General features: G+C 46.4%; 2 protein-coding genes across 2 annotated transcripts; one reads left to right on the forward strand and one right to left on the reverse strand.

The window, feature by feature from the left end:
• Positions 2,734-6,191, forward strand: FKBP11 (FK506 binding protein 11). Its single transcript, XM_018047851.1, has 6 exons — positions 2,734-2,973; positions 3,144-3,209; positions 3,581-3,668; positions 3,950-3,983; positions 4,327-4,397; positions 5,951-6,191. The coding sequence occupies exons 1-6, from the start codon at positions 2,845-2,847 to the stop codon at positions 6,166-6,168; spliced, it is 606 nt and encodes a 201-aa protein (XP_017903340.1). The 5' UTR covers positions 2,734-2,844; the 3' UTR covers positions 6,169-6,191.
• On the reverse strand, positions 6,607-15,367 carry CCDC65 (coiled-coil domain containing 65). Its single transcript, XM_005680012.3, has 8 exons — positions 15,037-15,367; positions 13,729-13,896; positions 10,469-10,638; positions 9,485-9,623; positions 8,470-8,667; positions 8,055-8,273; positions 7,295-7,447; positions 6,607-7,184 (listed from the first exon to the last, which is right to left on the reverse strand). The coding sequence occupies exons 1-8, from the start codon at positions 15,166-15,168 to the stop codon at positions 6,867-6,869; spliced, it is 1,497 nt and encodes a 498-aa protein (XP_005680069.2). The 5' UTR covers positions 15,169-15,367; the 3' UTR covers positions 6,607-6,866.

Below are 24,022 nucleotides of genomic sequence, written 5' to 3' on the forward strand. Positions count from 1 at the left end.
TGACACATTTCTTAGCTAAATTAGCTCCTTTTAAGCAGCCTCCCTGAAAGTCCAGGACAATATTATGTCTTATTGACTGTATCAGACTTGAAGGGAGGCTTGGAAATAATGGTTTTGGGTTTTTTTTTAATATAGTTTTTTTTGTGTTTGATTTTGTTTCCTTTTTAAAAAATTTGAGGTAGAATTTGCATACAGTGCACACATACAGTCTGATAAGCATACACCCATGTAACTCACATCCCTATCAAGATATAGAGGGTTCCATCACCCCTCAGTTCAGTTCAGTTCAGTCGCTCAGTCGTGTCCAACTCTCTTCGACCCCATGAATCGCAGCATGCCAGGCCTCCCTGTCCATCACCAACTCCCGGAGTTCACTCAAACTCATGTCCATCGAGTTGGTGATGCCATCCAGCCATCTCATCCTCTGTTGTCCCCTTTTCCTCCTGCCCCCAATCCCTCCCAGCATCAGAGTCTTTGCCATGAGTCAACTCTTCGCATGAGGTGGCCAAAATACTGGAGTTTCAGCTTTAGCATCGTTCCTTCCAAAGAACACCCAGGACTGATCTCCTTTAGAATGGACTGGTTAGATCTCCTTGCAGTCCAAGGGACTCTCAAGAGTCTTCTCCAACACCACAGTTCAAAAGCATCAATTCTTCTGCACTCAGCTTAATTCAGTCCAACTCTCACATCCACACATGACTACTGGAAAAACCATAGCCTTGACTAGACGAACCTTTGTTAGCAAAGTAATGTCTCTGCTTTTCAATATGCTATCTAGATTGGTCATAACTTTTCTTCCAAGGAGTAAGTGTCTTTTAATTTCATGGCTGCAATCACCATCTGCAGTGATTTTGGAGCCCCCCAAAATAAAGTCTGACACTGTTTCCACTGTTTCGCCATCTATTCCCCATGAGGTGATGGGACCAGATGCCATGATCTTCGTACTCTGAATATTGAGCTTTAAGCCAACCTTCCCACTCTCCTCTTTCACTTTCATCGAGTCTTTTTAGTTCCTCTTCACTTTCTGCCATAAGGGTGGTGTCATCTGCATATCTGAGGTTATTGATATTTCTCCCAGCAATCTTGATTCCAGCTTGTGCTTCTTCCAGCCCAGCGTTTCTCACGATGTACTCTGCATAAAAGGGGCTTTAAAGAAAAAAAAGATAACCCTAAAGAGGGACTTCCCTGGTGGTCCAGTGGTTAAGAATCTGCCTGCCAATTCGGAGGACATGGGTTAGATCCTTGGTCCAGGAAGATTCCACATGCCTCGGGGCAACTAAGCCCATGCACCACAACTAGTGAGCCTGTGCTGTAGGGCTTGCAAGCTGCAGCTCCTGAAGCCCGAGCAGCCTAGAGCCTATGCCCCAAAATAAGAGAAACCACCGCAATGAAGGCTGCTCTCCACAACGAGAGAGTAGCCACTGCTCACTGCAACCAGAGAGAAAGCCCCAGCACAGCAAAGAAGACCTAGCACAGCCTAAACAACCCGAAAGAGAGAAAGAATGAAGGATTAATTAGGGTGGTAGCCATGGGAATGGAAAGAGAGCTGGAGAGGCTGTGGAGGGAGAATCCAGAGAAGACTGGTTGGATGTGGGGCAGGTAAGAGAAGAATCATAGAGAAGGCTGATAGCAGGGCAAATAGAAACAGGACACTGGGTGCAAAATCCAGACTGTTACAGGTGGGATGGAGGAGACAGAGCAATGAGTATGGTAGTGTGTGTGTTGATTTGAGGTACTGATCAGACATCCAGGTGGAGGGCTGCAGTACACAAGTTGTGTCTAAAGCTTGGGAGGGCAGTCAGAGCTCAGGGGCATCACGGACCGGAGAGATGTTAAGGAAGACAAGGCCTAAGAGGTGACCCCAAACAATGATGACTGTGAGCTCACTGATGGGCAGAATCCAGATACCTAAGGCCTAAGTGGGCAGTGAGGGCTTGAATCATGCAGAAGGGGATTGGTAGGGTCATCTGAAATAACAGAAAAACTCCTAAAAACAAGTCTTTGCACAAACAAAAGGGGTATATGTAGCTGCCATTTTGACAGGTTTGTTGAAAAAGGAAATAAATGGTACTCTCAGAGGAAAAGACCAGGGATCCACCCGCTCCTTACAGTAAACAGCCCTGTGCTCTTTTCAACTACCGTCCCTAAGGGTGGGGTGATGGCACAGCACCCTGCCTCCTTTTGGGTATATGACCTCCAGGAATGCAAGCTGAATGGCTGGATGTGGGAGAGGGCTGCCATCTTTGACAACTGCTGGGCTGAGGTGGGCCAGCCAGATCCTGGCAGGATAGGTGTGAGGAGACTTAAGAGGAAAGATCAGGGAGGAAGTGGACTAGACTCAGGTAGTCCTAGGGTTGAATCCTGCCTCTGTCACCACCTAGCTAGTTAAACTAGTTTAACCTAGTTAGTTAAGCTAGTTTAGCTAGTTTAACTTGAGTAAGTTAAAGTTACTTAACCCGAACACCCAGTTCCTCATCTGTAAAATAGAAACAATTATGTCTACCTTTCAAGGTGGTTTTGAGGATTACAGACGAGTGTCTGGAACACAATAGGTAATCATAAACGGATGCTACAATGTGACTCAGACCCTCGCTGTGGGACCCAACGAACAGCTAACCGACAGGTCGGAGTCTCACCGTCGGGATCTCAGAGGGCCTGGAGAGCTCCCGTGGCCTCCTCCCTCCAGGAGGTGGGGACTAGGTGGAGGAAGGGCTGCGGGAGGAGGAGCTGGCGCGTCGCGACCCGCCCCGTCCCATCCAGTCTGGCCTGGGCGCCGAAGGAACTGCGTGCCCCTGTCATCTAGCGGCTTGTCCTGCGTGCCCCGAGCCCTGCCCGCACCCAGTTATGACTCTGCGCCCCTCACTTCTCCCGCTCCGACTGCTGCTGCTGCTGCTGCTCAGGGGGGCGGTGTGCCGGGCGGAGGCTGGGTCCGAAACCGAAAGTCCTGTCCGGACCCTCCAAGTGGAGACCCTGGTGAGGAGGAGAGATTCCCGGGCGGGCGCGATGGATGGAGGTCGGGCCCGGTTGCGGGGAAGGTCGGGGTCTAAAGGATCCTGGGAGCGGGGAGGAGGGAGTGCAGGCACCGAACTGGGGGTGCCGCGTCGAGGGCAGGAGCCTCCCTGACTCGCGTAGTGCGATCGTAGGTGGAGCCCCCCGAGCCGTGTGCTGAGCCTGCTGCCTTTGGAGACACGCTTCACATACACTACTCGGTGAGGGGCCTTGGGGGCCGCGGCGGGGCCCGGGGGGCGGCGCCCCGCTGAAACACGTCAGCTTTGGCATGGACACGTGGCAAGCGGTCCCGGAGTAACTCCGGCTCTGGGGTCCTCCGGCACGTGGCGGGGGGGGAGGGGCGCGCCTGTTCCCTACCCTTTCCCCTTCCCTGCTCTTCCGCAGTGAAGTGAAGGGTGGAGGGACCTCCGAGAAGTGCCAGCCCTTTTGGGGCTTCCTGTTCCTTTCTGCCCGAAAGGGAACGTTAGACTGCAGCTGCTAGGGGTTGCGGCCCGAGGCCAGGTGTGTGCGCACCCTGCTGGGAGGGAGCGGTATAGGTGTGCGCTCTAGATGCTCTCCCTCCCACCCCCAGGGCAGCCTGGTAGATGGACGCATCTTTGACACGTCTCTGACCAGAGACCCTCTGGTTATAGAACTTGGCCAAAAGCAGGTGATACCAGGTACGTGAGCTGCACCTCCCATTCCATTTCTTCCCAACCTAAGCCCTTTCTTAGTCTCTTTAACCTCTCAGCTACCTTGGAAATGTCCGCCCCCCCAGGGTTCTCACCTCCCGAGCTTCAAATCCCACCCCTAGTACTCCTCTTGCCGCATACCACATTGGAAGCCAGAGATTCCAGAAGTGGGGAGCTCAATTGAGGGTCATGGGGAGTGTTTGATCTTCCTCTCCCAGGATTTGGGGAATGTAGATAGCTTCCTATTCATTTGTGTCTTCTTCCTCAAGGTCTGGAGCAGAGCCTTCTAGACATGTGTGTGGGGTGAGTATCTGGGCAGGGGTGGGCTTGGGTGTACCCTTTCTGCATGGGTGGAGGCTGTCTCTGCTCCTAGAGGAGGCAAGAGAATGGGCTCTGGCTTCATACTGAGTAGGCCCTGGTCTCTGGGCATGGAGGCTCTGGATGAAGCCTCAGGCTTTTTCTGGCTGGGGGTTCTGTCGGTGGAGTTGAGACGCCTTGGCCAGTCAACCTGTTTGGTGCTCAGGTGGGAAAGTTCGTGTTTTGAGTGTGAATATCCAGAGGTTTTTGTTGGTGGGACTTCAGATGGACTGAGGTGGTTGGCCCGCCTGGTTCTACCCCTGGCTATGACTCACATTCCTTTCCTTAGAGAGAAGCGAAGGGTAATCATTCCTTCTCACCTGGCCTATGGAAAACGGGGATTTCCACCATCTATCCCAGGTAATCTGACGAGGCGTCTCTCTGGCTATTGAGATACCCAGTCCCTGGGACTTCCCTGGCGATCCAGAGGTTAAGACTCTGTGCTTCCAACTCAGAGCGTGGGTGTGAGCCCTGGTCAGGGAACTAAGATCCCACATGCCAGAGAGCAAAGCCAAAAAACAAACAGAAAAAACAGTCCCTAGGAGCTACAAGGAGCTATGCACTTTGAAGCCTGAGGTCTAAACCCAGTTTGCTAAATGGTATAGGACTGGCTGATGCCTCCTTCTGCAGGGCCACCTTTTTCCTCCTCAGATCACCAGCAGGGACTAGAGACATATAACCTTATGCCACCAGGCTTGTCCTCTGGCAGCCGGCAACTTTCTAGGGAGGTGACCCTTGCTTGAGCCACCTGAGTCTGCTGCCGGTGCCACCTCTCTGAGAACTCTGGCCTTCTCTCCTGTGCTTTTCCTACAACTCCAGACTGTCATTTGTGCAGCTGGCATGGCTTCTCACCACATCTCTACAGTTCCTTTCAGCCTCCACCGGAGAAGAGCTGGTGAAAATGGTCACAGTCAAGTAATTCAAAACAAAATAAAAACAACATTTAAAAGCCAAGCCTGGGGGCCCTCCCTGGGGTTCTAGTTAACACTTCCCCTTCCAATGCTGGGGGTGTGAGTTCCATGTCTCTGGGCCAAAAAAGCAAAACAAAACAGAAGCAATATTGTAACAAATAAAGACTTTAAAAATGGTCCACAACCAAAAAAAAAAAAAAAAAAAGTCTTAAAAAAAGCCAAGCCCCCACAGGTCACTGCTAATACCTATTTTCTAAGGCCTGAGCCTAAACAGATTTTCCAAGATGCAGGTCTCTTGCTTTTGGTTAAAAGAAATGTTCCATTAGCTAAAATGAGTTGTACTGGGATAAAAATTCTTATCCTAAGTTCTAGCTTAAAGGGAGACCCAGAGAGAGAGTCAGGGGACTAAAGAGAAATTCTTTTACCCAAAGCTCTGTTGCCTCCTCATCTCCAGTACTGCTTGTTTACATTTCTCCCTCATCTCACTCCTGTTCATTTCTCCATTCCGAATGTCTTAAACCACATCCTGCCTCTCTAGCCATGTTGAAACACCTGTTTTGTTTTGTTTTTTCTTCCTTTTTTTAAAGAGTCATAGTGAGTGTGCTTATTGGTGACATTTTTAAAAGTCTAGTTCAAGTCCAGTTAATTTCAGCCTTGCAAAGATTCTATCCATGTGGCTGTTTAGAAATACAGTTAGTACAGAGGTGCTCTAACTTATAAATGGAGAACAGCCTGTACTTTTCATAAAGGTTCTCCTGTTGTGTCAAAGACCTGTCAGTGAAGACAAGCCACACTTGTATATTTGGGGTAAACATGACTATCACTCAATAGCCTCATAACCCTCCTCTGCCTCTCGCATTAAGAGAACTCAGCCCCACATTTAAATCTTGCCAACGTCACAGATGTTGCTGTGGTGTGGTTTGCCCTCCCTATTTGCATTCAGATCTGAGCCCTGGATACAGTCCGCAGGGATTCTAACCCTCACCTCCTCTCTGCCTCCAGCGGATGCAGAGCTGCATTTTGACGTGGAACTGATTGCACTGATCCGAGCCAACTACTGGCAGAAGCTGGTGAAGGGCATTTTCCCTCTGGTAGGCATGGCCATGGTGCCAGCCCTCCTGGGCCTTATTGGGTATCATCTATACAGAAAGGCCAGCAGTCCTAAAATCTCCAAAAAGAAGCTCAAGGAAGAGAAACGAAACAAGAGCAAAAAGAAATAATAAACAATTAAAAAAAAAAACTTTGCATTCTTCACCTGATACTTTCTGCGGCTGCCTTTTTAAGTGGGAATGAGATAAAGGGCTGAGGAAAAAGGCATTCTTAGTTGGGTTCTGCTTGGCAGGGGGTGGTTGGAGGCTTTGGATCTGTTCTCCTGGCCTCCTCTTCTTGTCCTAACTTACACCAAGGACCATAGGATCTCTGGGTCCTGAAAGCATGGGTTTTGGCTCCCGTGGTGTCCTGACACCAAGGAGCAATACCTCACTGAGAAGTAAGCATCAGGGCAGTTGCCTGGCACTCTCTCTGCTCCCTGTGCCAAGTCGCTTCAGTCGTGGCCGACTTTGTGACCCTGTGGACTGTAGGCCTGTAAGCTCCTCTGTCCATGGGGATCCTCCAGGCAAGAATACTTGGGTGGGTTGCTGTACCCTCCTCCAGGGGATCTTCCCAACCCAGGGATCTAACCCGCGTCTCTTGCATTGGCAGGTGGGTTTATTTATTTATTTATTTACCATTAGTGCCACCTGGGAAGCCCTTTCTACTCCCTAGTGCTGCTGTATTCCCAATATCCTCCAAGTAGACTGTTTTATCCAACATAGAAAAGATACAGAGAGTTCATAAACTCCATGGTGATTTTTAATAGCAAAGTCCTTGGGTTTCTCAAAACATTCTCTGGGAATTGAAAAGAGGTTTTCCCCTTGTATCACAGGGTGTGGGAGACCACATGGGCTGCTTCAATGATGCTGTAAGTGGCTGGAGGTTTTTTGTCACCTGGCTGGGCTGTGGGCGTGGGCAGGAGCTGGGGTAAGTTGCTGCGGTGATTGATGATGAAGAGTGGGTTGAGCTGGCTCAGCACTTCATCACTCACAGAGATGCCATCCAGGTATTGCCTGAGCATCTCCCGCAGCTTCTCATTGATTTCTAACAACTGAGCACGTCTGTGCCAAAGGCTCAGTTGCTCCAGTTTCACTTTGTTGTACCTTTTCCAGAAATTCTCCATCCCTTTGTAGTCCATTATCACCTGGGAGTGAGTTACAGGGAGAAGGTGTGTGGTAGGATCTGTTAGCTAGTGTAGCCCACTGCTCTGTCACCCCAGCCTCAGGTGGTGGCCTTGGGCCCGTGGAACCTTACCTTTCCAAGCTCTTCATTAAACTCCTCTAGGTCCATTGTCTCTATTTCTTCCTGCTCCTTGGGAGTCAACACCGATGAATAAAAAGGCAGCACTTTCTCTTCTTCTGTTTCAAATTTCCTACATATTTCAGCAAGTTTAAGAATCTTTTCACCCTGATGGAAGCAAGCAGAAACCTTCTATCAGGAAAGGGATTGGGAAGGGGAAATAGTGGAGTTGGTTCCCCTACTTCAATCCAGGGAAGCCAAATGGGATAGAAAAGTAATACATCCAACACAAAGGGCTTACAAGCACTATTCCAAATATTTTATATTCTTCTAAAACTCATTCACTATTAACTCATTAAATTGAAGAGGTGAGAGATGAGGGACTTCCTGGTGGTCCAGTGGTTAAGGATCTGCCTTCCAATGCAGGGGACATGGGTTCCATCCTTGGTTGGGTAACTAAGATCCCACACACTGTGCAACAACTGAGCCCGAGTGCCTCAACTGGAGAGCCCGTGTCCTGCAGCCACTGAGCCTGCGCGCCACAGCTAGAGAGAAGCTCATGCCACAGCTAAGACCCGATGAAGCCCAGAAATAAAATAAATATTAAATAAAGAAAGTAATATGTCAGAGGCAGGGGACCATGAACTAAAATAGGTATTCCAAGTGTGCACTCAGGTAGGAATCTGGGGGAAGCCCTCTGTTTTTCCAGCCCCTTCCACTCTGCAGGGAGCCAGGTTCCCTGGTTCTGTTCTGGCTACCCTCTCCCCTTTGTTACCTTGTTGACAGTCTCCCTCAGGGCCTTGAGGGTAGCATTGCTTTCCAGAGTGAGTTTGAGTAAGTTCTCCTGTGCTATTCCCCGGGCCTGAGTCCTCTGGGCCTTAAGTTTTCGCAGTTGTACCAGGACCAACTCCTTGTCTTCACGAATGTCCTGATTCTGTTCTTCACTCTCGCGGCTGTGCACCAGGATCTTTCCTTTTAAAATAATGATGGAATCCTAGAGGAACAGGGTAGATTAGAGGAAACACTTGACTACATGAGGGTCTTCAGTGAGCAGATAGGACTGTCTGGGGACTGAAATCAGAGCATACCATCTCTCCCCAAACAGGGATGAAGCCCAGGGGAAACGGGAAGAAGAACAGGGGATAATGGAGCAGTTAAAGCAGTGAGTTGCCCAGGTTAGCTGCACTAACCTGTAGTTTCTGTATTTTTTTCATCTGTGCTTCAATCTCTTTGGAGCTTTTCTCGTCCTTCACCTTGAGAGTCTCGAAGGCAATCTTTCGATCCTCTGTAGCATCAGTGTAATTCTTGAGTGCATCCTGGAACCTTCTCCACAGATCTTCTACTATGTTCTCCAGTTGCAGTCTTAGAAAGTGCTTCTCTTCTAAATTCTGGGAAGTGATCCCCAATAGCCAGTGCTTGGACTTAACCTATTAGCGCCCTTTCTCTGGCACCAACACCTCCCCCTCTTGAACTGTTTGTAGCACAGCATGGTGCAGAGGTTGCCAGTGAAAATGCCTACGAAGACCAGGCAGATGATACAATAAGTGCTATGGGCTCTGTGGGGCCGGTGGTGAACCCCAGAGGAAATGCCCCATTGGTGGTGGGGGTGAGGGCACAGCTGCTCAGCTCCATGGGAACGTCCCCATTTGAAAATGTGGCCCAATGTTACCAGATCTTTAAATTGTTTAGGGGAAGTTGCAGTTTTGGATTTTTTTGTGAAATCTCCCAATTTTTAAATGTAGAAAGCTTATAAAAATTAGTATGAAACATTATGGGACAAAATGAAAACAAAGCACTCTACCCTCCAAACCCAGGTCTGCAGGCTGGCTAAGTTGGCAGCTCCTGGGGCCAAGTGGCAGGAGAACTGGACTCCCCCCTGGCTTGATCACAGATCAGCAGCCTGACTTTGGCAGGTCATTAAGGCCCACTTTGGACCTTAATTTCTTCTTCTACAGATCACAGAGGTGAAGTGAGAGGATCTCCTTGGTGTGTGTTAGCTTTAAAATGCATTTTCTTGGTATTTCAGGATGGTCTTTCCTCCTCACCAATTTTCACAAAATTACAAAAAGCCACAGAGGTATACCTACAGTGGCAACAGGCATTTTATTGACTGTGCTGGGTAAAGGGATCTCTTCTAGCTCTGTTACCTTCAGAACTTTTTTCTCCCTTTTTCCCACCCCCTGCCCATCTGCTCTCCCTCCATACCTTGTTTTTCAGATCATCCCACATGCTCTGGAACTCCAGCTTGCTTTCATATTCAGAATCTATGTAGTTCTGCTCCATGGCCATGAAGACATCTTGTAGGTAGTGAATCTCTTTTTCATGTTGGTCAATAATTGTTTTCCTGTAGGAGATAAGATACTGTTCCTGCTCTGAGGCATAAAACATATGGACCAATAATGACAATGCAAAGCAGTATGTAATAAAACTATATGAATGGTACAAACTCTTAGGTACTGAAGAAGAGTAGAAGGAGCGCAGGTTCTGTCCTTTGCAGGCCCAGAAAAAATGAATAATATTAGTTTTTGAATAGGTAATATACTCATATGATAAAAAAAATTTAAAAAGTACAAAATGTTGCAGTGAAAAGTCTCTTTCTCATCTGTATTGCTGATCCTGTTCCGGATGCCAATTTTCTTGCTGTTCACACTGTCCTCACTGTTCGCTGAACCCAGGAAAGGTAAGCCGAGAACTAAGAGGTTGAAAGAAGACCCAGACACTATAGGAACTGTAGCCAGGTTTATTCTCTCCAGGCTGGCATAGCAGCCATAACACAGCCTCTCTCCTGGCTGACGCTGCAGTCATAGATATAACACAACATAACTGTACACAACCCTTCTGGGCTTTTTCAGGTGATGCTCATACAGGCATACCGCACAAAGGAGTCCGGAACCAAGCGAGTACCTCCTGACGCGCATGCGCAGTGCTACAAGTGCCCTCAGCAATCACATAATCATTGTTTACAGAACGTGGGGCAGAGGGCATGAGAGGGTGGGGTGAGAGGGCCTGAATGGTGCCATCTTGTTAATTTCCCCGCACTATCGCTGTCCTCCTGGTAGGTAGATGGGTAGGATTTTGATCGCTGAAAGTGGGTGGCTGCTTACAGGTAGCATTTTGACATAGGCTCTGGATACGCCCCTGGGCTCAACGCCCTCCCCCACCCCCATAGCTCCTCTTAGGCCCCCACACCTTTCAGTCTCAAACTCCTTGGTTAGGGCCTCCAGCTCCATGTTGTAATTTTCCTCGAGGAGGTTGAGCCGGCATCTCTGCAGGGCCAAGAGCTGGTCGATGCTGTGCAAGTGGCTGCGCAGGGCGTGGGCGTGCTGCTCCTCGGCTTCTGACAGGTCCTTTGCTAAAGACTGGGGAGGAAACAGAGTTACCACTTTGGCTGAATGGCAGCTGGGTGAGAAAATAAAAATGTATTCAGCTAGCTAGTTCCTATTTCCCCTAGTTCTTAAATGCCAATTCTTTGGCTCTGGGAGCTCGGGTTGTCCCGCTTTGGAATGTGAGAAGCCAGTGCCGGTGGAGGGGCCCTGTGAAAGCATTCATCCAGTCAACAGCCCCGCTGAGATCCCAGTGGACAGTCAGAAGAAGCAACTGCCGGTCATCTTACACACGCAGCTCAGTCAAGCCCCCAGGTGACTGCCGTCGCAAGTGACATCTCACTGAAAACCATGTGAGAGGTGCCAAGCAAGAACCTCCCTGCTAAGCTAAGTCAACCTATAGAACCCTGAGAGAGAGTGAAATAAATTGTTGTAAGTCGCTTATTTAAGGTGGTTTGTGATGTAGCTATAATAGATAATGAGAAGACATCTATTGGCAAAAAAAAAAAAAAGTGACAATCAAAAGTGAACATCAATAAGGATAAGAATGGCAATGGATTAAAAAATATCAAATATGTTTGATTATGAGTTTATCAGGATACTTTAAAAAATCAATTCCCATTAGAGGATGCCAGACAATGAATTAAAAAAAAAACAACTGGTTTATGAAAGGGAAGAGAAAGAGTCAGGCATTTTTTATATAAATTATACCTCTGGGTAACTGAATGGTAAATTATAGTAAGTATCTCTTTATAGAAGTATTTGAACTAATAAATGAAAAAAGAATGATACTATTAGAAAATCAGCATTAAAAAAAAAAAAGAAAACCAGCATTTTGCAACCCCCAATGAATTAATCAACAGCTACTATAAAAGAACACAGCACCTGCAAGCTTCTAGTTGGAATTACCAAGACACAGGAAATACCGAGGACAAAGTAACATGTTAAATTACAATACAGAATACTATGCAGTTGTAAAACAAAATGAGAAGCATGGGCTAATGTGGAATAGTAACCAGGATATATTATTAAAGGAAAAAAGCAAGAGGCAGAACACTATGTAATACTACTATCTGTGTAAAAAAAGCTTTATTCATGCAACTAAAATTATCAGAAGGGGCACTGGGTGGTTGAAAGGCACCAGTGGGAGGGAACTTTTCTGTACATAACTTTTTTATCTTTTGAATTTTGAATAATGTGGGTGAACTACTTATTCAAAAAAGCAAAACAAAATTAAAATGAATAAAGCAAAAAAGCCTTTACCAAATGTCCAGATCATCCACTCACTGTAAACTACCACATTGTTCAGTATGGGGCTTCCCTGGTAGCTCAGACAATAAATAATCTGCCTGTAATGTAGGAGACCCAGGCGATCTCGGGGTGGGGAAGATCCCCTGGAGTAGAGAATGGCAACCCATCCCACTATTCTTGCCTAGAGAATACCATGGACAGAGGAGCCTGGCGGGCTACAGCCCCGTCAGGGAGTTGCAAAGAATTGCATGGGGTCTCAAAGAGTCAGACACGACTGAGCGACTTTAGTATGGAAAAGATCTTATGAAATAGGTGCTGATAATGGAAGACTATTCACTCACTCAGCTAAGGTGTACTAAATCTGCTCTGTACCAGCACCATGCTGGATGCTGAGGATTCAGAGATGAAAAGACATTTTCACTGTCTCCAAAGGAGTCTGAAGTCTTGCAGTAGAAAAGTTTATATAAACAGAAAATTACAAATAAATTCTGAGGGGGAAAAAAAAACAGGTGCAGATTAAATTCCCATTTTATAAAATTTGAAAAAATGTTACAACACAACATGGAAAATGCTATGAGGTTGATGATTCCCCAGTGATAAGGGGATATAAAAGACAGAGGGCACTGGGAAAGGCTTCATAGTAGAGATGTCATTTGTGTCACTCTTGGAGGAAGAGTAAGAATTTGCCAGGAAAAATGAGGAGATAAGGAAAAGAGAATTCCAGATAGAGGGAACAGCATGTGCAAAGGCACAGGAAAGAAGGCTGGCTATATGAAAAGTTCAGGCAGAGGCCAGATCAGGAAAGGCTTTGCTGTCCCTTCTGTGGAGGAAGGGAGCCATTATTTATGGAGCCACTAAGGAGATGTACATAGTGGAATAACAGGAACAGATTTTTGTTTTAGAAAGATAATCCTGGTCGTTGTGTAGACAATCAAACACTGGAAGATTAGAAGTCATTGCAGTAGAGATAATACCCGGGTCTCAACTACAGCAGGATAGTGGGGAAGAGCAGGGTGTGACTTATTTAAGCAGAAGAGTTACATAAGACTTAGTACCAGAAGTCAGGGATGGAGGCCAAAGCTAGAATGATTCCCAGATTCCCGGGTTGGGTGATGGTGAATGGCACCAGCCACCCAAACAGAGAGTATGAGGAAGACTGGATTGTGGAGTATGGGAAAGGGGACTGGAGAGAGGAGGAACTCATGAGTTCAGTTGTAAGAACAGTGCAACAAGCAGGAACAGATATTGAGGGATCCTAAATACAGGGACTTGAAATTCAAGAGAAAAAAATCCCTTACAGAAAAAGATGGTACGTACTCAACTCAAGAACCTCCCAAGGGCATAAAGTGAGCTGATTGAATTGGTTAGAGATCCAGAACCGTTCCTACCGATAGAGATCTTCACAACCTTATCCAGGGCCACTGAAGTTGAATCCAAGAGGCCACATGGAATTGGTTGCATAAAGTACTGGAGTGGGAATCAAGAAATCCATGCTGTAGTCACAGCTGTCTCACTGACTAGCTGTGTGACCTTGGGCAAACTGCTTCCTCTCTCTGGCACTAAGCCTTCTCACATTGAAATGAAAGTTTAGGAGTAAGTTCAAGTCATTGGGTGATGTCTACTCTGCCTTTCAACTCTAATACTGTATGGTACTGGTTTGAGGCAGCAGATGATCAAGGAGAATGGCTCCTGTAACAGAAGGGGAGGGGTGACAGCTCAGTATTCTATTTTTCACTTCAGCGAAATGAACGATATCCTAGCTGCATCACAGCATGTGTCTTGGGAGTGCTTTAACATGAATTAATTCACTAGGCCCATTCTATTAAGAGATCAGAGGCAGTCATAATCAAGTGTTTCTTTGGGAAGAGAGCTTGCCTTGATGACACTGTCCTTGCAGTCCACCACTCGTTCAAATGTTTGGCTGAGGATCTCAATGTCCTTATGAAGCTCTTTCGTCTTGACTTCCCGAAGGACCGTTCTCCACTGTGTGTTAATCTTATTAAGGTTCAGAGCACTGTTGTGCTCCTCCTTGGCCAGCTTGTCCTGTGGGAAGGAATAAATATACCCCCCACCCCACATATACACCGGAGGTCAAAGGATGAGACGGTTAGATAGCATCACTGATTCAATGGACAAATGAATCTGAGCAAACTCTGGGAGATAATAGAGGACAGAGGAGCCTGGAGTGCTACAGTCCATGGGGTTGCAAAGAGTCAGATATGACTTAGTCACTGAACAACAACAACAACCCCAGAGACCAGGGCTAAAAGCCCTGATACAGTACAACAAACAAGATCAAATTTAGTTTGTCAACTAACATCTTACCCTTTGTCTTTTCTGAGGCACCTGATGGCTAACATTCAGGAGTTCTTATTCTTGTTTTGGGAGGGTCTTAAGTAAGACAGGATCTGCCCAGTGGCATTTTAGGGAGGCTGAGCACCAAAGAATTGATGCTTTTGAACTGTGATGTTGGAGAAGACTCTTGAGAGTCCCTTGGACTGCAAGGAGATCCAACCAGTCCATTCTGAAGGAAATCAGCCCTGGGATTTCTTTGGAAGAAATGATGCTAAAGCTGAAACTCCAGTATTTTGGCCACCTCATGCGAAGAGTTGACTCACTGGAAAAGACCCTGATGCTGGGAGGGATTGGGGGCAGGAGAAGAGGACGACAGAGGATGAGATGGCTGGATGGCATCACGGACTCGATGGACATGAGTTTGGGTGAACTCCAGGAGTTGGTGATGGACAGGGAGGCCTGATGTGCTGCGATTCATGGGGTTGCAAAGAGTCGGACCCGACTGAGCAACTGAACTGAACTGATGGTGAGTTTCCTTCTGGATGGAGGCATCAGAGCAGGACATTGTTTTTAATGGCTCATCTCGAGGGAGAATATCAGACTTTCAGATAGCTCAGACAGATGATAGCACCTACTATCCCAGTGCTGGGGCTCAGTAGTGATTGTCCAGCTCTATACCATCTCCCTACCTCCATGCTTCACAGAGAACTGCTCCTTCCCCCATACAATACTGCCTGAAATCTAAGTCTATCTGGGTCTTAAGATTTCCAGGGGGAGGGGAGGCTACCATGAAAATGAGGCTGCCACAAAGACAGGGTCAAGGTAACAGGACCAGGGCAGGGGTTGGGAGGTGGGTGTTGGGCAGAGAGTAATGCAAAAACCCATCACCTTCAAGAACTGGTTCAGGAGCCTCTCTTTCTTCTTGGCCATCTCCTCCTCTGCCAGCAACTTCTGCTGAAACAGAAGGAGCTGCTCCTCATCCGACAACGGCATCTTGGCTTTTTTCCCTTTCTTAGACATAGCTGAACCTGGGCGAGGATCCTCCACCTGCCACGGCCAGCATTAAAAGGGCAGGAGGAAAACGTCCTTAGAAAAGAGCCTTCTGGGACTGCACCTGAAGACCTTAGATCTCAGATGTGTGTTAGATCTAAGACCTTAGATCTCAGACCTCAGGCTAGAGAAAACCTGGGAGAGCGGTGTGGCAGGATTCCCAAGCCAAAGGACGCATCTCCGTCTCCTAGCAACGGAGATCTCACTAAGATGGCGCTGTAATAGCTAAGAGCAGGCGCCCTGTCTTGGAGCGCCCTCTGCTCGCTGGAGGACCTCAGTCAGTTTCTGAGAGGGTCTTTTCCTCCTCAATGAATATTCTAAAAATCTTTTGGGGGGGATTATTTTTCACGTAATGGCCATATCTTAAAATACATGTAATAAATAACTTTTGAGAGATATGGAGAAACAGGAATCTTCACACATTGTTGGTGGCAAAGGTAAAATGATAGAGCCATTTTGGTAAATTTACCTTGTGATCCAGTCATTTCACGTTTAGATATCAATCTCAGAGAAGTGAGAGTGTATCCATGTAACGACTGTCACAGGAATGCTCTTAGCGGCATTAGTCATGATCAGTTCAGCTCAGTCGCTCAGTCGTGTCCGACTCTTTGCGACCCCATGAATCGCAGCCCGCCAGGCCTCCCTGTCCGTCACCAACTCCCGGAGTTCACCCAAACTCCTGTCCATCAAGTCGGTGATGCCATCCAGCCACCTCATCCTCTGTCACCCCCTTCTCCTGCCCCCAGTCCCTCGCAGCATCAGGGTCTTTTCCAATGAGTCAACTCTTCATATGAGGTGGCCAAAGTATTGGAGTTTCAGCCTCAGCATCAGTCCTTACAATGAACACCCAGGACTGATCTCCTTTAGGATGGGCTGGTTGGATCGCCTTGCAGTCCAAGGGACTCTCAAGAGTCTTCTCCAACACCACAGTTCAAAAGCATCAATTATTTGGTGCTCAGCTTTCTTCACAGTCCAACTTTCACATCCATACATGACCACTGGAAAAACCATAGCCTTGACTAGACGGACCTTTGTTGACAAAGTAATGTCTCTGCTTTTTAATATGCTATCTAGGTTGGTCATAACTTTCCTTCCAAGGAGTAAGTGTCTTTTAATTTCATGGCTGCAGTCACCGTCTGCAGTGATTTTAGAGCCCCCCCAAAATAAAGTCTGACACTGTTTCCACTGTGTCACCATCTATTTCCCATGAAGTGATGGGACCAGATGCTATGATCTTTGTTTCCTGAATGTTGAACTTTAAGCCAACTTTTTCACTCTCCTCTTTCACTTTCATCAAGAGGCTTTTTTAGTTCCTCTTCACTTTCTGCCATAAGGGTGGTGCCATCTGCATATCTGAGGTTATTGATATTTCTCCTGGCAATCTTGATTCCAGCTTGTGCTTCTTCCAGCCCAGCGTTTCTCATGATGTACTCTGCATATAAGTTAAATAAGCAGAGTGACAATACACGGCCTTAACGTACTCCTTTTCCTATTTGGAACCAGTCTGTTGTTCCATGTCCAGTTCATAATAGCCCAATTGAAAACAACCTAAATTCCAAAAACAAGTGAATGATGGACAAAACATGCTCTCTCCATACAGTGAAATACTATTCAACAATAAGAAGAGGAACAGAGTATGCATACATGCTACAATGTGGATAAACCAGAAAAACATACTCAAAGAAGCTAGATAAAAGAGGTCACATAAATTTCCACTTATGTAAACTATCCAGAAAAGGAAAAGCTATGAAGATGGAAAGTAGACTACAAATTACTAGGGGCAGGGGCTGAGGGAGATTAATATTAAATGCACATGAGAGATCATATTGGGTTGATCAAAGTGTTCTAAAACTGATTTATGCTGGAGAATAAATGAATGAATCTGGGATAAAAGCATCATTGGGTTATATGCTTGAAAAGGGTGAATTATGATATGCAAAATGTGCCTCAACAGAGTTGTTTTAAATAGAAGATATAATACCTGGATTGGAGTTCTTCAGAGAAACAGAGCCAATATTTCAAGTATATAATAGATAATATTTAAAATATAAATATTTAAGATATAGAAATATATCTTCATCCATTTGATGTTTCAGTCTGAGTCTAGAGGCCAGAAAGACCAATGTCTCAACCAAGCAGTCAGGCAGAAGAGTTCCCTCTTACTCAGCCCTTTTTTTCTATTCAGACCTTCAACTGATTGGATAAGACTCACCCACCTAAGGGAGAGCAACCTGCTTTACTCAGTCTACTGATTCAAGTGTTAATCTCATGAAGAAATACCTTCACAGACTTACTCAGAATAATATTTGACCAAGTGTCTGGACACTCTGGCTCAGTAAAGTTGGCACATAAATTTTATAATCACAGGTCCACCTCTTGTTAACACACATCTTCTTAAACTATACCTAATCACCAAAGAAAGCCAATGACAAGGTCATGCTACTTAAATATTGTAATATAAAGTCAATACATCTTATGTTACATGATAGGGAATAGGAAAGGGGAAAAACGATTTTATTTTTATACACACAAACATATTCATAACAAAATGAGGAAATATAAAAATTATAGTTCTGCAATTACAGAAACCACATTTCTATAACTGGTCATGTTGTTGTGCTGGGAATTTATAACTACTTTCTCCTGCTACTCACATTGTATTCTTTCTGCCTTCAGCAAGCACTTCAGCGAGTCATGGCTCTTTACCTGGTGGGGTGACCCAGACTCATTCCTGAAGGGTCTGGGCTGGTAGTAGTCCTGCCTGGATTGCCACTGTTGCTGGTACTGTAACAGAGTCTTCAAAAGGCCTTTCCACCATTAGATCAACCCAGTAGCTTCAGGATAGCAGGCAACATGGTAAAACCAGTGAATCCCACGAGCATGGGTCCATTGACACACTTCATTTGCTGATAAGTAGCTTCCATGATCAAAAGCAATGTTATGTGGAATATCGTGATGGTGGATTAGGCATTCTGTAAATCCACAGAATGGTAGTTTGGGCAGAAGACTTGCATGCAGAGAAGGCAAATGTATATCCAGAGTAATATTTATTCTATTAAGAATAAAACTGCCCCTTCCATGATGGAAGTGGTCAAATGTAATCAACTGTTCATGCGGGAATGGCACCATGCAGGGGGCCCAGTGTTGGTCTCTGCTGTTGCCAGACTGGGCACTCTGTGATTGCCTTAGCCAGGTTGGCCTTGGTAAGTGAAAAGCCATGTAGCTGAGTCCATGCATAACCTCTGTCCTGGCTACAATGGCTACTTTGTTTATGGGCCCATTGTGCAACGACATGGGTGGCTGGGAAAAAGACTGACTGGTATTCACATAACAAATCATCCTATCCACTTGATTATTAAAATCCTCCTCTACTGAGGTCATTCTTTGTGAACTTTTCCTTGGAACAAAATACCTTCATATTTTTTGCCCATTTGGAGAGTTCTATCCCATAGATCTTCCCCAAGTTTCCATGTTACAAATTTTCCAATCACGTTCCATCCAAGTCACTGACGATTCAGCCAAACCCTTGGCCACAGCCTAGGAGTTGATGTAAAGTCACATGTCTGATCATGCCTCCTTTCAAACAAAGTGAACGACCAGGTGCACTGTGTGACGTTCTGCCCACAGGGACCATTCCCCTTTACAGTGCCCTTCAGGATGTCCCCCAAAGGGGCTACAGTATTGCAGCTGTTCACTTGTGGGTGGTGCCTGCATATTGCACAGAATTATCTGTAAACCAGACCTGAGTCTTCTCTTCTTCCATCAGTTGACCATAGGGAACTCCCTCTAAGGCTATGGGTGGAGGCTAGGAGAGACAAATTTGTGGAGCCGTGAGAATTTGGACCATTTCTTCATGTAACTCACTTGTACCTTCAGGGTCTATTCAGCCTGATCTCTTTTACACCACTTTAATTTGGAAGGAAAGTTATGACCAATCTAGACAGCATATTAAAAAACAGAGACATTAATTTGTCAACAAAGGTCCGTCTAGTCAAGGCTATGGTTTTTCCAGTAGTCGTATATGGATGTGAGAGTCGAACGGTAAAGAAAGCTAAGTGCAGAAGAACTGATGCTTTTGAACTGTGGTGTTGGAGAAGACTCTTGAGAGTCCCTTGGACTGCAAGGAGATCCAACCAGTACATCCTAAAGGAGATCAGCCCTGGGTGTTCATTGGAAGGACTGATGCTGAAGCTGAAACTCCAATACTTTAGACACCTGATACGAAGAGCTGACTCATTTGAAAAGACCCTGATGCTAGGAAAGATTGAGGGCAGGAGGAGAAGGGGACGAGAGAGGATGAGATGGTTGGATGGCATCACCGACTCAATGGACATGAGTTTGGGTGAACTCCAGGAGTTAGTGATGGACAGGGAGGCCTGATGTGCTGCAGTTCATGGAGTTGCAAAGAGTCGGACACGACTGAGCAACTGAACCAAACTGAATTTGATGATGGAGTGCAGCTTTGCATACCCAGCTTTATGGCTTGGTGGGTCAGTTCATGATGGGCAGCTCAGGTCACATAGCGATTTGGAGGCCCATGGTTAAGCATTCAGTCTCTACTAAGACCCAGTAGCAGCCAAGAGTTGTTTCTCAAAAGAGCTTCTCTGGTGGCTCAGTGGTAAAGAATCCACCTGCCAATGTGGGAGACAGGGGTTTGATCCCTGGTCTGGGAAGATCCTACATGCTGAGGAGCAACTAAGCAACTAGAGCCTGTGATCCACCACAAGAGAAGCCGCCATAATGAGAAGCCTGTACAATGCAACAAAGAGTAACCCCCTCTCGCCACAGGGGGAGAAAAGCCCACGGAGCAAGAAGACCCAGCACAGCCATAAACAAACAATTTTTTTTTTTAATAAAAAAGAGGAGTAGTCATCTGTGGAGGATGACAGGACTTGGCTCCAGTATTCTAAGGGCCTGTGTGGCAATTCACCTCTTGGGGCTGCCAGATACTCCAAACAGCATCCTGTCTGCCACTCTCGCCCCTGCACCGTGGCATCTACTGGATTGTGTGGCCCACACGGCAGAGGAGCAGAGCTTGTGCAGCGGCTTGACCTGTTGCAAAGCCTTCTCTTGTCCTGGTCCCACTCAAAGCTTACAGCTTTTCAAGTCACTTGGTGATCAGGCCAATATAACACACCCAAATGAGGACTATGCTGCTTCCAAAACCTGAAGAGGCCCGTTAAGGTGTTGTACTCCTCTGTTGGCTGTGGGATGGGCCAGATGACACAAGTTATCCTTCACTTCAGAAGGGATATCTCCATGTGCCCCACACCACTGTACCTTTGAAATTTCACTGACAGGCCCTGTGTCTCATTCTCTGAGACACAAATGTTTCACCAATAAAAACCAATGTCTGGGGACTTCCCTGGTGGTTCAGTGGTTGAGAATCTGCCTTCTAATTCAGGGCACATGTTCAGTCCCTGGCTGAGGAATTGAAATTCCAATCACCTCTGGGCAGCTAAGCCTGCACCCTGAAACTAGAGAAGCCGGTTGTAACAGCCTCTGTACTGCAACACAGATCTAGTGCAGCCAAAAAAAAGAAAAAAGAAATAAACAATACAACGTCTGGGGAATTCACTGGTGTTCCAGTGCTTAGGATTCTGCACCTTCATTGCTGAAGGGCACAGGTTCGATCCCCTGGTTGGGGAACTAAGATCTCATAAGTTGCGTGATGCGCAAACGAAACAAAACCAATACCTGCACTAGTCGCTACTCCTTGCTCACCAAGTCCAATCTGCCTAATGTCATCAGCGTAATGGATAAGTGTGATATCTTCTGGTTTTGAAAGGTGTCAAGCAGAACATCATGCCCTGATGACCAGGGTCAGGGGGGCGCTCCACATACACGGAGGGAGAGCTAAGATCGTCACAGTGCTGACCACCAGGAATAGAAGTCTAAGCATTTCTGCCTGCTGCATGTTGGTATCAGAGTTGCCAAGGAAGACAATGTAGTCAAGCACTGGGTGGAAGAGTGCGTCACTCACATAGAGAAGAGACAGAGCAAGGTCACTTCCGTAGTGGGGACTTCCCTGGTGGTCCAGTGGTTAAGGATCTGCCTGCCAGTGCAGAGGACACGGGTTCGATCTCTGGTCCAGAAGATTCCACATGTCACGAGCAGCTAAGCCCCTCTGCCACAACTACGGAGCCATCCTCTAGAGCCCACGTGCCACAGCTGCTGAAGCCTGCGTGCTCTAAGACCTGTGCTCCACAACGAGAGGTGACCCCGTAATGAGAAGCCTGAACACCATAACAAGGAGAAGCCCCTGCTCACCACAGCTAGAGGAAGTCCACGCACAGCAGTGAAGACTCAGCACAGCCAAAATAAACAAAAATAAATTAAATAAATAAAATTTAAAAATAATGAGTGTTGGTCCCCAGTGGCCAGTGGGTCCCCTCCTGGAAGCCGATGCTGGGCAATTAGCCTACGTGCACCCACTCTGGTGTCAGGTGAAAAGACTCCTCCCCCTTCCCATAAAATCTGAAATAGCTGGGGGCAAGCCTGAAGACTAGTGGTGCATTTGCTTAAGCAGAACACAGGAGTACATCAGGCAGGATAGAGAGAGAGATTCCCACACAAGGTGATAAGCTCATTCAGGCTGTGTGGGCTCTTTACCTCCTGCCAGGCTGGATGAATCACAAGCTGGAATCAAGATTGCTGGGAGAAATATCAATAACCTCAGATACGCAGATGATGCCATGCCTGGCAGAAAGTGAACAGGAACTAAAGAGCCTCTTGATGAAGGTGAAAAAGGAGAGTGGAAAAGCTGGCTTAAAACTCAGCATTCAAAAAACTATGATCATGGCGTCTGATCACATCAGTTCATAGCAAATAGAAGGGGGAAAAGTGAAAACAGTGACAGACTTTATTTTCTTGGGCTCCAAAATCACTGAGGATGGTGACTGCAGCCATGAAATTGAAAGATGATTGCTCTTTAGAAGAAAAGCTATGACAGACCTGGACACTATATTAAAAAGCAGAGACATCACTTTGCTGACAAAAGTCCATCTAGTCAGAGCTATGGTTTTTCCAGTAGTCATGTATGGATGTGAGAGTTGGACTCTCACATCCATAAAGAAGGCTGAGAGCTGAAGAATTGATGCTTTTGAACTGTGGTCCTAGAGAAGATTATTGAGAGTCCCTTGGCCAGCAAGGAGATCAAACCAGTCAGTCCTAAAGGAAATCAACCCTGAATATTCATTGGAAGGACTGATGCTGAAGCCGAAGCTCCAATACTTTAGCCACCTCATGCAAAGAGCCAACTCACTGGAAAAGGATGAGGATGAGATGGTTAGATAACATCATCAACTCAATGGACATGAGTTTGAGAAACTCTGAGAAATAGTGAAGGACAGGGAAGACAGGTGTGCTGCAGTCCGTGGGGTCTCAAAGAGTTGGATATGACTGAGCAACTGAACAACAACAAACAAGAAGAAAGTGTTCCAGGCCCAGCGTCCATTCTTATGCTTCGGATTGGGAGTTGAAAGGTTGTAAGCTTTTTCAACAAAAGGTGATCGAGATTCCTGTGAACTAAATGATGACACAGGGCTGCAGAGGTGATATACCCCTGAGGTAGAACTGTGAAGATGTATCACTGGCCTTGCCAGCTGAAAGCCAGCTGCTTCTGGTGGTCCATATTGGCAAACATGGAGAAAAAGGCACTTTCCAGATCAAGAGTTGCCTGTCAGGTACTAAGGGCTTCCCAGGTGGCTCAGTGGTAAAGAAACTCTCTACCGATACAGGAGACGTGGATTCAATCCCTGGGTCAGGAAGATCCCCTGGAGGAGGAAATGGCAACCTACTCCAGTATTCTTGCCTAGATAATCCCATGGACATAGGAGCCTGGTGGGTTACAGTCCACGGGATCACAAAGAGTTGGACATGGCTGAAGGTACCAAGCACGCACATCAGGTACCAAAGGATGTGTTAATTTGGGTCATGTGATGAAATCACATCTGTCAATTAGTCACCACCTGGTTAAGCTTGCAATAATCCACTCTCATTCTCCAAGATCCATCCTTCTTCTGCACAAGTCAGATAGGTGAGTTGAATGGTGGTGTGGTGGAAATGACCACTCCTGCATCTTTCAAGAACTTAAGGGTGGCAGTAATCTATGTGTAATCCCTTCAGGAATGTGGTATTGCTTTGGTTCACTATTTTCCTAGGCAGAATCAGTTCAAGTGGCTTCCACTTGGCCTTTCTCATCGTAAAAGCCCTCAATCCACAAGTCAGGGGACCAGTGTTGGTATTCTGGCAGCTGCTGAGTATATTCCACTTGTGCATTGCAGAACTGGGAAAATACCCGTAGAATGGGTTCAGGGACTCATTAACCCACGGACATAGACTTCATAGCCTGGCACGCTATGGTTGCATAGGGTTGCAAAGAGTTGGACATGACTGAAGTGACTGATCAAGAGCATGTACTGCAGTATGCCAGTCTTCCCTGTCCTTCACTATCTCCCAGAGTTTGCTCAAATTCATGTCCATTGAGTTGATGATGCTATCTAACCACCTCATCCTCTGCTGCCCCCTTCTTCTGCTCTCTATCTTTCTCAGCTTCAGGGTTGCCCAGCTTCAGGGTCTTTTCCAATGAGTTGGCTCTTCAAATCAGGTGGCCAAAGTATTGGAGCATCAGCTTCATCAATGATCCTTCCAATGAATATTCAGGGTTAATTTCCTTTAGGATTGACTGGTTTGATCTCCTTGCTATCCAAGGGACTCTCAAGAGTCTTCTCCAGAACCACAATTCAAAAGCATCAGTTCTTTAGCACTCAGCCTTCTTTATAGTCCAACTCTCACATCCCTACATGACTACTGGAAAAACTAT

The sequence above is a fragment of the Capra hircus genome, chromosome 5 (assembly GCF_001704415.2).
Source record: "Capra hircus breed San Clemente chromosome 5, ASM170441v1, whole genome shotgun sequence".
Taxonomy (NCBI): Eukaryota; Metazoa; Chordata; class Mammalia; order Artiodactyla; family Bovidae; genus Capra; species Capra hircus.